Raw genomic sequence first — 15,411 nt, forward strand, 5'->3', positions numbered from 1 at the left:
GAGTTGTGGCATCCGTTTGCACACCACTGCCAACATGCACACAACAACCCCCAACATTTTTGGCGCAACAATGTGGGGAGTTGTTGTGTCCGTTTGCACGCAGCCTTACTCTATGTTACATCGATTTGACATTTTTTATGCCGCTGGAACAATCGCGCACGGCTCTATTAGGCTGCCGCCTCGCAGCCTCGCGTCTTCGCGAGGCTGCTCGTTGGCAATAAAATTAATAACTTATTAACCTTGTCTGTTCGGTCATTACAGGGAAATCTCACACCTCAGACTTGATGCATTGACCTCGCTATCGCTCAGTCAATACTTCTCGGTCTAACATTTCCCTGTAATGACCTCATATACTGTTAAACAATAATAGCAAAAACAAGTCTTTTGCAGCATTTCTTTATGCTATTCCTATTGTTAACCACGCGCTAACATCTGCAAAACTCGCAAAGCGATGAGTACCATATCATCTTTTTCAAGTGTAAATGTTACTTATGTTGGCTTTCCAAGTTAAGGCAGCCATCATAAAACAATAAAACAGGCAACACACACAGGCAACTTATGAACATGAAATTGTAGAAAAAAAATGGCAAATAATATTTTAGTACCTTAAAAGGAATTTTGTACCTTTCTTGTTTGATATACTGTGATGGCAAGGGAAATCAGAGTTACAATTAAAATAACCACTGCATAGTAATAATAATCATCCATTGACCATAAGATAATGCTTCCAAGCTGGAATACATAAAATGGATCTGCAAACTAAAAATCAAAACAAGGATTAATTCAACCTTTAAGAGCTCTAGGCTGATTTCACGAATCTTATGCATTTCGCCCAAGAATGTAATAAAATAATAATAGGAACTGAAGAGTGCCTGCCCCGCCTCAAGCCTCTCCCCCCACCAAGACCCTAAACCCAAATGGGTATCATACTGTCTTATGGGATTACCGGTAGTTTTAAATTCATTTTTTGGATCACATTAATTTATCTGAGTTATGATTCATTGCTTTTCAATTGAATAGTTAGTTAGGGGTAATATTAATTCGCGTGTGTTTTCTAAGACGGAAGCTTTTTACATAACAAATAACCATTGCATCTCTTGTATACGCGCGTGTGTGTTATCGTCTAAGCCTCATTTATGACAATCAATGTGATTTTTTTCCGAAAATGTTAGGTTTTCCCGTAGTTAACAATTCAGTCTTGTAATAATGAATGGGTCTCGGCTTATAGCCGGGTGTTTTCGATTTATTTTTGGTTCTCGTTACGCCGAGTCTACACGTTCAAAGTTTGGGGTCTCGGCTTATAGTCGAATAAATACGGTAATAGTCTTTCAAGGATTATTATCAAGATTACAACTATGTACATTCTGTGAATTGTGCCAACATCCCTATATCATTGCTTCATGGGTTTAAATATCATTAAATTTTTTTTTGGCAACTCAGTACATATTGTGAATTGTGTCATTGTATATCAAGTTAATCAAGACTTCTGGCTGCACTGAATCTGATGCTTTAGAGATCGCAATTGATAGAGTTTAAGTTTTCTCATACCACCATGAGCCTTTCTAGGACTGTGCTTACAAAAATGGAGTTTTTAGTGATGGAAGAGAAGAATCTGTGGGTCCTCTGTTTGTCTAAGGGTGAGTTAAATTTCTTGGCTCTTTCTGGGCAAATCAACCTCTTTCTTTTAACCAAATCTCTTGTTTTATTGCATTGAAAAGGAAACCTGGGTTTATTGTGGGTGTGTGGTTGTGGGATTGCATGGTTGTGTTGCAGGGAGTGCCAGCCACACAGGCAGTCTTACTTGATGATCAGCTGTAGTGCCATCCTCTGGGCGCTATGTCCTCTTAGCACCTCGCCTAACTCATAAACAATGGTGGAAATAGGTCATTTCTGAGCTCTAAAAACTCTCACTTTCAAAACGAGGCCCAGCGTGCAACCCATCTTGTGAAAATGACTGTCATTTACATGAGAACAAAAGTCATTCTCATATCAATGGATATTGCACTTAGCCTCACTTTAAAACAGTAGCTTGGGAAATGGCCAATTTGTTTTACTTATCTGAATTTAAAGGAAATGCAAGTTCAAATACACATGTCCACCATGTGCATGTTTTGTATGTCGCCTTTTATCCAGTATCATAATTAATACCTCTTCAAAAAAGAGTCGCACATATGATTTGACATCAACATCAATCACATTTGGACCATAAAGCCTTTGCCTAATGAAAGAAAAATCATAATTAATTAATTTATTCATGGTGACCATTTATTACCGACAGGGTGAACGTACATTATTTACAAAGCATTGGGCACTAACAAAAATATTAATGTGTGGTTATCCTGTCATGAAACTACCAAATTTAAGAGATATTCAATAACGTGAAACAATACAGTGTACATTGATACACTGAAGCAATGTTGGATATAATCTCTTACACCACATTTCTGAATGTCAAGCTATAAGTATGGCTAATCATATGACTCCAAGTTCAAAAAGTACCACACTTAATTTGAGATTTTTGAAAAACACACAAGTGTAAATAAATCCCAAAATGAAACTGACGAAGAAATTTGCATGACTACCCTTTAATAATATACAAAGAAATTTACTAGTCAAAATTAGTAGGACCTGTTTATTACGGCCAACCTCAAGACCCTGATAAGTGATCATACAGGATCACTTAATTGGGGCTGCAGCTTTGGCTGTGCTGAGGCTGGGCATGAGTTGTGGCTCCTGATTGGGTATTATCAGATTATATATTTTGCATTGTTTATCAGCTTATCAGAGTGCCCCATTCCCCGAGACATTTCCACTTTTTCTTGTTTTTGCACTGTGTTAATTTAAACCAGTATTGCTCTCACCCAATCAGACTCAAGAAATTTTCATGTACATTGTTTATTAATCAGGAACAAAAATAACAATTAACAGGGGTTAATAGGCAGGGAATCAAATTTTTTGTTCCATTTTTCTTCTTTTTTCTAATGAAAGAAGCCGGGGGCGATCCCGGTTCCTGGCTCTTAAGGACAGCCCTGAATTAACCCACCATATGACATTTCCATTTGCTTTAGGAATTAACCCTTACAGTTTTGGGCACGAATTATATTATGCATAAAAGTAGTTTTCTGTTAAATGATGTAAGATGATTTATGTGTTTACCTTCTTTCAATAACATCCCAATGTAGACCAGATGATGACTGATAAAAATGTGCTGGAAAAGTACCAACATCAAGACCCCTAAGAATACAAAAGCAAAGTCTTTATGGATATGAAAATGCATATTCAAAAATTAATGCACTTAGCTGTACACCAATTTTCAACACCAAATAAACTTTAGGAAAAACTCTTTACTCTGAAACTCACTCTTAATAGCTCATTATGTCTTAATAAATTATGGTCTGCACGTTTTTAAAAAGATTAAATGTTTAATAATTAATAATAATAAAACATTTATTTAAGCACATTTTCTATTAATACATGTTTATTCAAATGCACAAATTAAAACCAACCTTAATAGTTCAAATTCCCCTTGAGCCTCATTCCATACATATCTTAGGTGTCTGTGGCAAAAGTACTTCATTTGTAATTCCTGTATAATCACAAAGGACAGTTGAATATAAATAATAATTCTGAGTACTGGAAAAAAACTTTCACTTAAAGCAATTACACACTTGTTATGATTTTGAAAAAAAGAAGCTTAATCAGACTTTTTACCATTTTTTTTTTAGGTCTAGAAAAACTGGTTTGCAAATACTAAACTTTTACTTTTTTCAAGAATTCAGGACTCTGCGGAAATTTATTTTATTATTTTCTGCACCTTATTACAAGGCCTAAAAAACTACAAAAAATATATATCATTTACTCTACTGGGTTGAAGTTGGGGTATGAGGGGAAGATGAATTAAACTCCAGCATTAAAGAAGAAGGTAGGGCAATAAGTCTTGCAACAAGGAAGGATTGGCAAGCTGCTGTAGGTTGAATAGCAGTTGTTGCCTGGAGGATTGTGGCTGTTGGAAATTAAAGTGACATATGCAAGTACAAGATCAGTGCAGCTTAGAGGTGCTGGATCTAATGCTGTTAGTAGCAATAGAAGTTGTGTTTGTGAAAATACCCCTTCTCCAAGCTGCCATCTTGAATAATAATCAGAACTAAGTTAACAAGACTGAATCTTCTAGCAGTGATAAAAATTTGTTTTGTTAATGCTGTGTTTTACTGAGGATTCAGTGCTATATAAATGGCAGCAGTAAAACAAAGACAAACTTCATGGATACCTATGGTTAATGGCCATATTTTGATAGTTTGCAAGAGTGAAATTTAATGTTTTGCATTGTTTCGTGGCCAAAGCCTCCTTGTGTGTTTGCTACTGTGGTTTCGCCCATTTACAATGGCAGAAAACTCACTCGTTGATTCAAAATTCAAAGGAATGACTCATTCAGCCCCAGTAAATCCTTTAAACCATTTGCATATCGAAGAGCCAACTGGATACTTATTCAACTTATTTGTTTACACACTGCCAAAAGTTTAACCATCTCAAAAATCCTGTGGATTGAAAAACCTTTGAGCATTGCTCTGTTGTTAATCATTGGAGTGGTGAAGATTCCTTGCTGCAGGCCTTCGTGGTTAAGTACTAAAGGTCCTTAATGGTATGTCTGATAGAGACTGTTGAATTTATGCCTCTGAAATTGGAGCTTCCATTTGATGCTGAAAAACAGTCCGAGTTACACCCGGTATCTCTTCACAACAATAGCCTCTGGAAAAACAAAAGTGTTCAAGCTTTTGCTCAAGATATCTGGTTTACGTCCAGTTAAGCTTATCAGGACTGACCTCTGGACACCCAAGAAAGATTTGCTCTTCAGCACTTTATTAATGCAATCAATCCAGAAAGCTTCATTGTACGTTTTTCCACCAGAAAAGTTGGCATGGTCATTTTTATGAAAGAATAACTCCCTCTCTGCCACCACGACATTCTCACTAAAACTTGTAGTACTTTAGAATGACGATGCCTACTGTATTGTGTTTTGCCACCAAAAGGATGCTGATTCACGCGGGCACTATTCAGTGTTGAGAAATCTTGTCCTCAAAGTTATTTCATTCCCCATTTTCTAAAGCAATGGTCTGAAGTAGCTGAGTGACAGTTTTTTCTTAACTGAAACAAACTAGCATTTTGATACAAAGGCAGAGCTGTCAATAAGATTTCAAGTTGCCAGGAATATGCCATGAGTTGGAGAGAAATTGAACGGTTTAGATACCGTAACCGGCGACCTACTAACTGTTGGAGAAATAATAATCATGTAATGTGATTCATTGATTAAGATCATGACACTCTCTAGGGGCCGGATTACACGTGCTCTTCGATTGAAGTTGAAGCAGAAGCTGTGAACACTGCTGTATATCTACACAACCGGAGTCCTACAAGCGCACTGAAGGACAAAACACCATTTGAAAGTTGGTTTGGGAATTAAGAAACCAAATGTGTCAATTATATTTGAAAGTTTTTGGAAGTGTCTGTTTTGTCCACACTCCAGATCACTTACGAAGGAAGCTTGATCCAAAAAGTCACAAAGCAATATTTGTCCGATATCCATTGGAAAGTAAAGGCTACAAAGTGTATGATGTGGATGCTAAATGTTTCACAAGATGCAGAGACGTTGTTTTTCATGAAAACAAGTTTCCTACATTTGACGAAGTTACCAACAGCACATTCTTCTAAAAAGACAATGTGCATGATGAGACACAACCTGATGTCAGAGATGAGCTAGAAATTGTCACCATTCCAACCACTACCACAGAGTCTGCGGAGAATTTACCTTCAGTGGGAGCGACCTATGAAGATACTTTTATGCAACAGTGAGAAGCCTTGGTCTAACCAGACAGAGAAAAGCACCAGAAAGATTTCATACAGAAGAATGTTTCATGTCAGAATCTTGAACTGCTGAGAATGAAGAACCACAATCTTTGAAAGAAGCCTTGGGCAGCAACAACTCAAGAAGTAGAAAGAAGCCTTAGATGCTGAATACAGCTCATTAATCAGTAATGAAGCATGGGAATTAGTGCCGCCACCAAAGGATGCTAACATACTGGGATTGAAATGGGTTATAAAGGTTAAACGAGACGCTGATGGTAACATCAACCAATACAAAGCAAGACTCGTCACACAGGGATATTCACAGACACAAGGAGTAGATTATGAAGAAGTTTTCTCTTGTTACTAGACAAGTATCAGGATACTGCTAGCCTTGGCAAATGCATATAATTTCGAAGTTCATCAAATGGATGTCAAGACAGCTTTCCTGAATGGCACAGTCAACCATGACATTTACGTGTCTCAGCCTGAAAGATTTATTGATCCAGATCACCCTAACTATATATGTGTGCAAGATAAAGAAGGGCCTGCATGCCCTCAAGCAGTCAGCTAGATGTTGGAATCAAACACTCGACAATTTCTTGGTAACGAATGGCTATCGGAGGAGCCCCGCACATGAGTGCATTTATGTGAAAACAGTCAAGAGAGATGATGGATTCATCAGTTTTGTCATCTTAGCAGTCTATGTCAATGACATCATTCCTGTATCCAATGATGTTAAAATGATCAAAGGAGAGAAAGAATCCTTATGCAAAGAATTTGAAATGGTTGATCTGGGAGAAATTCACTTCATCCTTGGAATGTCAATCAAAAGAGACCGAGCTACTAGGACACTGACCATTAGTCAAGGGCAGTACCTTAAAAGATTTGCTCAAACGATTTGGAATGAAGAGTGCAAGCCTATGTCAACTCCCCTAGGATCAGGAAAGAAGTTTCACAAGAAAACAGAAGAAGAAGAACGATGTGACAAAAGCATCTACCAACAAGCTATAGCTGGGTACCTCACCTACGTATCAACTGTTACGAGACCAGACATTGCCGCAGCTGTTGTAATTTATGACTGATCCAAGTAAGGAGCATTAGATGGGCGTGAACGGAATGCTCAGATACATCAAAGGAACACTAAGTTATAGTCTAAAATTTTCAGTGAATGATGATGAGTGTGATTTGTATGGTTTTTCCGATGATGATTGGGCAGGGGATGCAGACAATTGACAGTCTACTTCTGGGTATGTTTTCAAAGTCGCCAATTCCACAGTCAGCTGGTGTAGCAAGAAACAGGCTGCAGTCATTACATCCACTACAGAGGCAGAATAAGTTGCCTTGAGTCAAGCTACACAGGGAGCAACCTACTTACGAAAGCTATTGGCTGATCTTGGTTGTAAAGCAGACTCACCCACAGTGCTGAAGGAAGACAATCAAGGTGCCATAGAGTTATCAAGGAACCCAAGATTCCATAACAGAACAAAGTACATTGATGTCGCATTTCACTTTACTCGTCAAAGAATAGCCTCAAATAAATTTAAAGTTATTTATTGTCCAGCGAATGATATGTTGGCAGACATCATGTCAAAGGGACTTGCTAGAGATCGTTTTCAAAAACTCAGAAACTTGTTGAACATTTATGCCTGCTAGAATATTGATTGTTATTTTTTGCTGTTTATCTTAGAGGATACACATAACACGCTTATCAAGTGGGAGTGTTGGAGGAATAATTTAATCATGTAATGTGATTCGTTGATTAAGATCATATGACATTCTCTAGGGGATTAAATGTGCTCCTCGATTTCATATTTCTTATGATTTATTCTCTCATTTTGTAGCTTATGTTGTTCAGTTCTAGTTGTAACCTTCGTTTGGTTCAAATTTAACCCCCCTCCTCTAGTGACAGGCTCATCTACCTGTACACAAAATACATCTGATTATAAGCCCCCTCTACCTTGTATTGAAATCAATTTGATTTATTTCGATTTACGTTTGATTTATTTATTTTGAAGGTTAACTAAACTCTAGTAAATGCAAAACGTATTTTGATCAGCACTACTGCAGCTTATTTGAAGTGCTTTTACTATTCCAGTTACAGGTCCCCTCAGACGTAAGCCCCCCCTTCCATTTATAAATCCTCCTAAAACCCCATATATGAAGAAATAAAAGCCTCATAGCTGTCAATGCCCAACCCCCAGGCCTAAGTACAGCCCTATAAAAGGTAATTGAGAGGACGCAGGAATCATAATCAGAAATTGCGCAGAGAAAACTGCACGTTCAAGCACTACTGCATCACAACAGGGGCTTTAGGTAAAGGCAGTCAGTATTCATTTTTCATTAGGATCCTGGGGAATTGCCACAATCTTGTTAATTACAAGATAACGATACAATTACTGCGCATTAGCTCCAAAGACTAGTTATGAATAATTATTGACGAGACTCACCTGACAATTTGTATTCGCAATCCCAAGGAGTCTCTAAATAAACATTAAGAAAAAAACAATGCCAAACAGAGCAATGTTAATAGAGAGATTAAGCATTGCGTTTTTGGCAAATGTGAGATTCAAGTTGACAAAGTTTCATAATAAGAAATGAGCAGATAAAAACAGCTCAAAACAATGTTATTATTATGGCTAGAATTGGCATTAATCTACCAAATTTCGCGTGGTTCTAATGAAGAGTAAATGATAAGTAAATGGAAAAAAATTCACATTTACCTTTTGCCGTAAACGTAATGCTTAATCTATCAACATTATCAAATTAAACATTTCCTTTTCTCAGAGGCCACATAACATTTTATCTGTATCTGGTGATAAATTTATTTGTTTACCATGCATGAACTATAGGGGTGTCAGTCAAGGAATTTCAGAAATCAAATTCGTTCACCAAATGTACATTTACAATAACTCTGGTCTGTGTCCTAACTAAAATGAAATGTTCCATTCATTACTGAGTGACTGCAAAATGACGAAAGATAAATCAATTCAAGGTAATTGATGTTGCATGTGGATTCTCTACAACTATTGCCAACTATGTCATGTGGGAAATTTGAACAATACAAGATGCACAACATACCGAAAAAGAGCATTAATAATAATTAAAATACTAAAACAAGGCAGACAGGAATCAGATGGAAAAGGGAAATCGAACTGGAAATGTCTGAGAGAATTCGGACTGAAAAATCGTCAGTGAGAGTGACATTTAAAGAAACTTGGTGATGTGGGGATTTTTTGAGACAGCCAGAAGAAATTATACATAAAAGTAATACATCATAGACTGACATCAAAAGTTTTTCAGATCAGAAGTAGGAACAAAATAGTGGGAGATATTTATGGGCATTTACAGTCACGAGCCAAAGGTTTAAGCCATCAAGACCTTACAGACTGAATTTAATATTTCATTGTACTTGTGAAAGAAACCAATACATTGTACTGTGGAACACCAATTTTGCAATGGTCAATTTAATGATATTCCCGATTAAATGATCAACATTCTATGTCCTGACAAAAGTTACAGTAAATTGTATGGAGAAGAATCCTGATTTAACAATATTTGGTAGAACAGTATTCCCAGTAATACGAAAACATCTATCGACCCAAGCACCAAGTTCTTCTCTTCACAGAGATACAATTTACTAATGTCACAGAGTAAAAGAGAGATAAACACCTCGCAACTACACTAAAAACTAAACAAACTGTGGAAGGACATGACGATGCATTTTGATTGCTGCATTTGTGACTCATTTTCCTGCACTGTGTTGCAATAAAACTAGAAATATTAATTTTGATAAAACCATCTTTCTATTTATTTTGCTGCCAAATTGCAAAATCTGAAACTCACTTACAACAATATTCTGATTTTAATGATATTATGATTTTACTGTCCCCTTGCCATATCATAAAATAGGGGTTCCACTGTTCATTGTGAATAAAACAAATAAACTGAATAAAAAAAATAATGGATTATAATTAGCTGAGCAGGGATTTGCTTCAAAAGTCAATACAACATTTATTGTACTGTTAAATAATTCATCAACCAGTTATTTTATAAGTTGAACATGCATTGGGGTTACAGAGGTGTACAGTTATGTGACTGAAATGCTACACACTGATTTGTCATAACCTTTCAAAAATAGGTAATAAATTTTACAATGACTTTTAAGAAGTCACATCCTAGCTACAAAAATATTGTCCTTCACAACCATTGCTATCAAAAATTGGACACATGTGAAGTGCACTTTCATGTACTAACATTTTAAGATTTGACCAGTTGACTATTAGTATAACGATTGTAAAATAAGACAATCGACCAACCTCTGTTTCAGCAGGACAACTGGGAGCCTCATCTTCAACAAAATCATCAACACTCAGTCCTAAAGATGATCTATAGTAGGAAAATGAAATTATATATCTTATTGGATGGTTTAGTGTGTTAAATATCATGGGATATTTTTGCGAGTCACACTGATAGCGAAGAGAATGTGTGACAGACTAATGTGACTCCTGTGGCCCTACAAGTGCAGTTTTCAGGCACTTGATACAATATTGTTGCTGACTGGACAGAATTGAAAACTTGTCAAACATGTTTACTTGGTAAAACACAAGTTTTGAGAGGTTTTCTTTCACACATTTGTTTGCTAGGAAAATGGAGATGGAATGACAAAAAAATTGGAGGCATATGTTTTGCAATTAGACATTTCGTGCCAGATATATGGTATAGGATTAGGTTGGAAAAACATGTGCATGTTTTCTGTAAAGCCTCAGTGCTTGGTCGTTGTTTAATGGCATGTTCTTGGCTACCTACAAATAAAACAAAACAGTCAGGATCTCTCTTGTGTGACGTTTATTACATTGGTGGCAGCGGACTGAGATTTAAGCAGAAATGAGTGAGACTGTCCTCCAGCAAAAAACTGCACCAAAACACCAACCCAAGAAACCACAAACAAGTTCATCACAGGAGGAGAGCTCAAAAATTCAATGGCTGGGGGATACCTTATCCCAGGCCTTGAAGCAGAGCATGGCAGTTTCTACTGAAACAGAATCCAAGGGGAATGTTCAAGCACTGCATGTGGGTAAAAATTTCAAAACATGGCTGTTGAAGTTTCTTCAGTATGCAAATCTGCTACACATCAAACCCTCAGATCATTGGGCATATTTGCTCACCTAGTTGGATCAACCAACTAACAAATTAAAGCAGTTGAGCTTTTAAAGCTTTCAGAATCGCTAACCTTTGAAGAATTCGCGGCGAAGCTAGTTGATAGATTTGATTTGGGCAAAACAAAGGGAGATTATAAACTGCAGTTGTGGGCTAGGTGTCAAAGGATTTTAAAGTGTTTGCCCATAGTGTCTTGGAATTGGTGGAAAATGCCCAGCCATAGTGTAATCATTCAAGGTGGAACTAGCAAGAGACCAGAGACCAAGAATGGGAAAAAGTATTCATGAGTCAACTGGATTCCCTGGTGGAGGCTGTCCGTGTTGTTCATCGATCAGAAAGTGCTCATAAAGCTTGTCAGGCTGTGGCATCTGCTGAGAAGAAAAAGTCTGTGAATATTGTGAGTGCTTCAGCAGAGAGGGAGAAAATTTCACCTGAGATCTGAGTGCTCAACTGGAACTCATTCTTGGTATGAATGAAAAAATTCGTAAGCTGAAACAAAAAGCTGAAACGACAGCCCCTTAACAATGTGGTATGTTTTGCTTCGCGTGAACCTGGCCATCTCGCTCAAAACTGCCCTGACTGGAGCAGTGACCCAAGTGATAGTAGTCACCAATAATGAGGTAACCAACCCTGCTTTTGTTAATAAGTACTGTCAGCAACATCAGCCTCTGGAATCTATGTCACAGTAATTGTGGCCTTAGTTACCCCCAGAGATGGACTAACTCTAGTTTGAGTTGCTAACTTCTCAGACAGGCTTATTAGACGACAGGCAGATGTTCCTGTTGCCGAATATCATCCTGTCAGTAGTAGGAATGGCCGTGTTGTTTCATTGTAAGCAGATCCAGATTCAACTAATGTTCCTCAATCATCTCTTTCCATATTAACAAACCAGTGGCAAAAAGGGAGAAGCAAAAACAGGACAAAATGTGGAAGTCAAAATAATATTATGAGGTGACCTAGAAGAGCTTTCGGAAGACCAAAAAGAGCAGTTTTTGTCCCAGGTAATGGAATGTGAGGACATCTTTGCAAGAGACAGCTCTGATTTAGAAAAAACAGATCTCTTAGAACATGAAATTGACACCAGTAATTGCAAGCCAATGAAACAGCATCCTCATTGAGTACCACCCTATCAGCAATAAGTTATCGATGAACAGCTGGAAGTGTTATAAACTACAGGCAAGATTGAGCAATCTCAACGTCCTTGGGGCAGTACAGTTGTACTTGCTAAGAAACATGACTGAACATACCATATGTGCATTGACTACCGTGAACTTAACCAGTTGACAAAGAAGGATGTCATATATACCAGCTACCTTGGACAGATGACGTGTAAGACACCTTGGGTGGGGCTCAGTGTTTTTTTGGCCTCGATGTGGCAGATGCAAATGAAAGAAGAGGATGGGCCTACACTGTAAGACTGCCTTCTCAACTCATCAGGGACATTTATGACTGCCACCTTATTAGCTCAGTTGGGAGAGCACCGGTCTACCAAGCAGGAAATCGCAGGTTCAAACCCCCGGCCGGACCAAGTCAGTGCTGCCGATGTAATGACATCTGGAAATCATTATACTTTTTAGTTTTCTCGGATAAGGAAGAAAAACCGTAGGTCCCATCTCACAGCACTTTCCCTGATTTGTTTTTGAGGGACATAAAACAACCAACGACACTATCAAAAAAGAGTAGGGGTCGTAAACCCCTGTGTGTTTGTGGCCAACCTTTATGGCTTGTGGGATTGGGTAGGGATGTTCATGCACATTCCCTCAGGGCAGGCCTGTGTCCAGAGAAGCTGTTATATAAATAAAATAATAAGAGTAATGCCTTTCGGATTGACAAAATTAATGGACCTGCTAGCTTCACTCGATTAATTAATCTGGTGCCCAATGGCCTTACCTGGACACACTGCACAGTGTATTTGGATGATATCATCATCTGGGCCCAAATCTTTGAAGAACACATCCACTGTCTATGGTTAGTGTTTAATCGTAAAAGGACTGCTGGTTTGAAACTGACGTCTACCAAGTGTCACTTCCTTAGAAGAGAAGTTACTTTTCTAAGTCATGTTGTTTCATCTGACAGAATGAAGACAAGCCGTCAAAAGATGACCATTACCACTGAATGTGAAAGACCTTCAAAGCTTCCTTGGTCTTAATGGCTATTACAGAAAGTTCATCCTTGTATTTTTCATTTTTGCTGAGCCCCTCTACAAACTGTGTAAGAAGAATGTACCGTTTTGTTGGCAACAGGAACAACAAGCTGCATTTGACTAGCTGAAAGATTACCTGGTATTGAGCCAGTACTGGCTTATTCCAATTTCAGGCCCTCAGCAAGATCTTTCATACTTGATACTGATGCAAGCCACTACCTAGGACAAGGGCAGTTTTGTCTTGCAGCAACAGGATGGTACTAAGCGGGTGATTGCTTATAGTAGTCTTCCTTGAATGAACATGAAAAAAACTGGACATATTAAATTCTGCAAGCAGAATACTGCCATGCTGATCGTACTACGTGAAAAGTAACCCTGCAAGACATCAACATGACACCAAAAGAACTTCTTGGGGCTAGTCATGACGCAACAATCAGAGAGAACTCTGTTGAAAAATATCTGCGCACTCTGATTTTAAGTCCTGACCCAGAACTCTCAACACCCACAGAATCACGCCATCCCACGTGTCTTCTGGAGGGCAAGAGTCCAAGTGGCGAGTTGCACCACTTGATTGGAAATGCTTGCTTTGGTGAAGTCCTTACACTGACTACTTCAGAAACTATTTATCAAGGTGGAAGTTTTGTTTACAAACTGACAGTCACTCATTACAATGGTTGATATTCTTTAAAGAGCCTCCAGGACAGGTAGCATGTTGGCTGGAATGCCTTCAGTGAATGCCCATTGTGAGATCCAACACCAGCCAGGAAAGCAAAATAGCAATGCAGACAGTTTATCCTGAGGTGCAATCATAGAAAATGCCCCTTCAGTGTTCCTCCTGCAACACCACAGGTATGGTGCCAACAGTCATCAGCAGGCTGCACAGTGGTAAACCAAGGAAGGAAGTAAAGAATGTGTGGTCGCCCAAGAATGACTTGTGGCCCAAGCTCAAGGCCAAGATCCTAATATAGGCGCAGTTGTAGATCGGCTGTCACGGGAACGGAAGAAACCACCTGATAAGAAGCCTGGGACCAGGCTCCACAGAGGGGGAAAAGGCAAAAAGTGGGGTCAAATAGGAAAAATATCGGCAAGCAAAGTGAGCCTAGCAGAGCGTTGGGGAGGGGGAAGAGCAGTGGAGCCTGGAGACATGCCTTTGGTGCTGCCGTTCCATGATACCAGATTCTGGTATCATGCTCCGATTGGTCAAATGTCTTCATGTTGACAGATTCACGGTGCAGTTGACAGTATCGCACTCTTTAAATATCATGTTCCTACTGACAGTTAGGAAAAGTTTTTTTAAAATACGAACTTCAAGCAAGCAATACAAATTTCCTTGCGAGACTTTTTGCTTATCCCTCCGCTCCAAGAAAAGCAAAAAATATGCCTGTGACATGTTGCAAAAAGAAAAAGCAGCATTCAAAATATCAAGCTTTTCTTATACTCTCCTGAGATAAACTACAATTAACATTTACAAAATGATTTACGTATAGACTGATGTTCAAAAGGAACACATTATAATCACGCTCCTATGAAAAGCATGATAAAACACAAAAATCAGCTAAGCCTTGTGCTCCGAGAACAAGTAAACCACAACTGTACGAAGCAGGCAGTTGTTTCTCTCTTGCATGGCTTTCAGCTAGCGTTTGCAAAGTAGTTTGTGTTGCATGTCGGTTGGTAGTCAACAAACCATACGCAACTGACAAGTGACATGAACAACTTCGTAAATACTAAAAGCCATACATGCAAGAGAGAAACCTCTGCTAGCAGGCTAGTACAAAGATAACAGCGATTGAAGAAAATCAGGGAAAATGATTATTACTGACTTTTACACGATTTTGAGCAGACATACGTTATAAAGTGGACAACAAATGCAACAGGAATACACTTAAACTGAATTCATGTAGTCTGTCGCATAAAGTGCTAAACTTACACATTTTTCCTCCACAGAACTGAATATAAACTCTGCCATTAGCAATATTTCGTCTGGTACATTATAAGAAGCAATGTCAACAAGCATTATGTGCAAACTGTGAACTTGAGGGATCTCCTTGAGAATTTATTCAGCTGTTTTTCACTAGTTGAAAATGGTGAATTTTCCTCTGAAACCTCTTTATTTCTCTTTGCCAAAGCTGGTGTTCCTCTACTTGGTGATCAAAGTTAAGTAAATCTTTTTGCTTGCACTCTTACTTCATCTCAAATTCAAATATTTTTTTACAAAAGGGACATAATAAGCTCACGCTGACATCCGTGATGAGAATTTGATGTGTTGATAA

The 15,411-nt window shown here is 38.3% G+C and overlaps 1 protein-coding gene across 2 annotated transcripts in view; it reads right to left on the bottom strand.

Annotated features, from left to right (window-relative positions):
* Positions 1-15,411, bottom strand: part of LOC140945741 (polyamine-transporting ATPase 13A3-like) — a 65,770-nt gene that overhangs the window by 42,503 nt on the left and 7,856 nt on the right. For both annotated transcript variants that reach the window (XM_073394800.1, XM_073394795.1), the window contains exons 5-10: positions 10,158-10,227; positions 8,289-8,321; positions 3,507-3,586; positions 3,157-3,234; positions 2,149-2,218; positions 625-759 (exon numbers count right to left, since the gene is read on the bottom strand). In XM_073394800.1, the coding sequence (XP_073250901.1) occupies positions 625-759; positions 2,149-2,218; positions 3,157-3,234; positions 3,507-3,586; positions 8,289-8,321; positions 10,158-10,227 (466 nt within the window). The remainder of the gene's footprint in view (positions 1-624; positions 760-2,148; positions 2,219-3,156; positions 3,235-3,506; positions 3,587-8,288; positions 8,322-10,157; positions 10,228-15,411) is intronic.

The sequence above is a fragment of the Porites lutea genome, chromosome 1 (genome assembly GCF_958299795.1).
Source record: "Porites lutea chromosome 1, jaPorLute2.1, whole genome shotgun sequence".
Lineage (NCBI taxonomy): Eukaryota > Metazoa > Cnidaria > Anthozoa > Scleractinia > Poritidae > Porites > Porites lutea.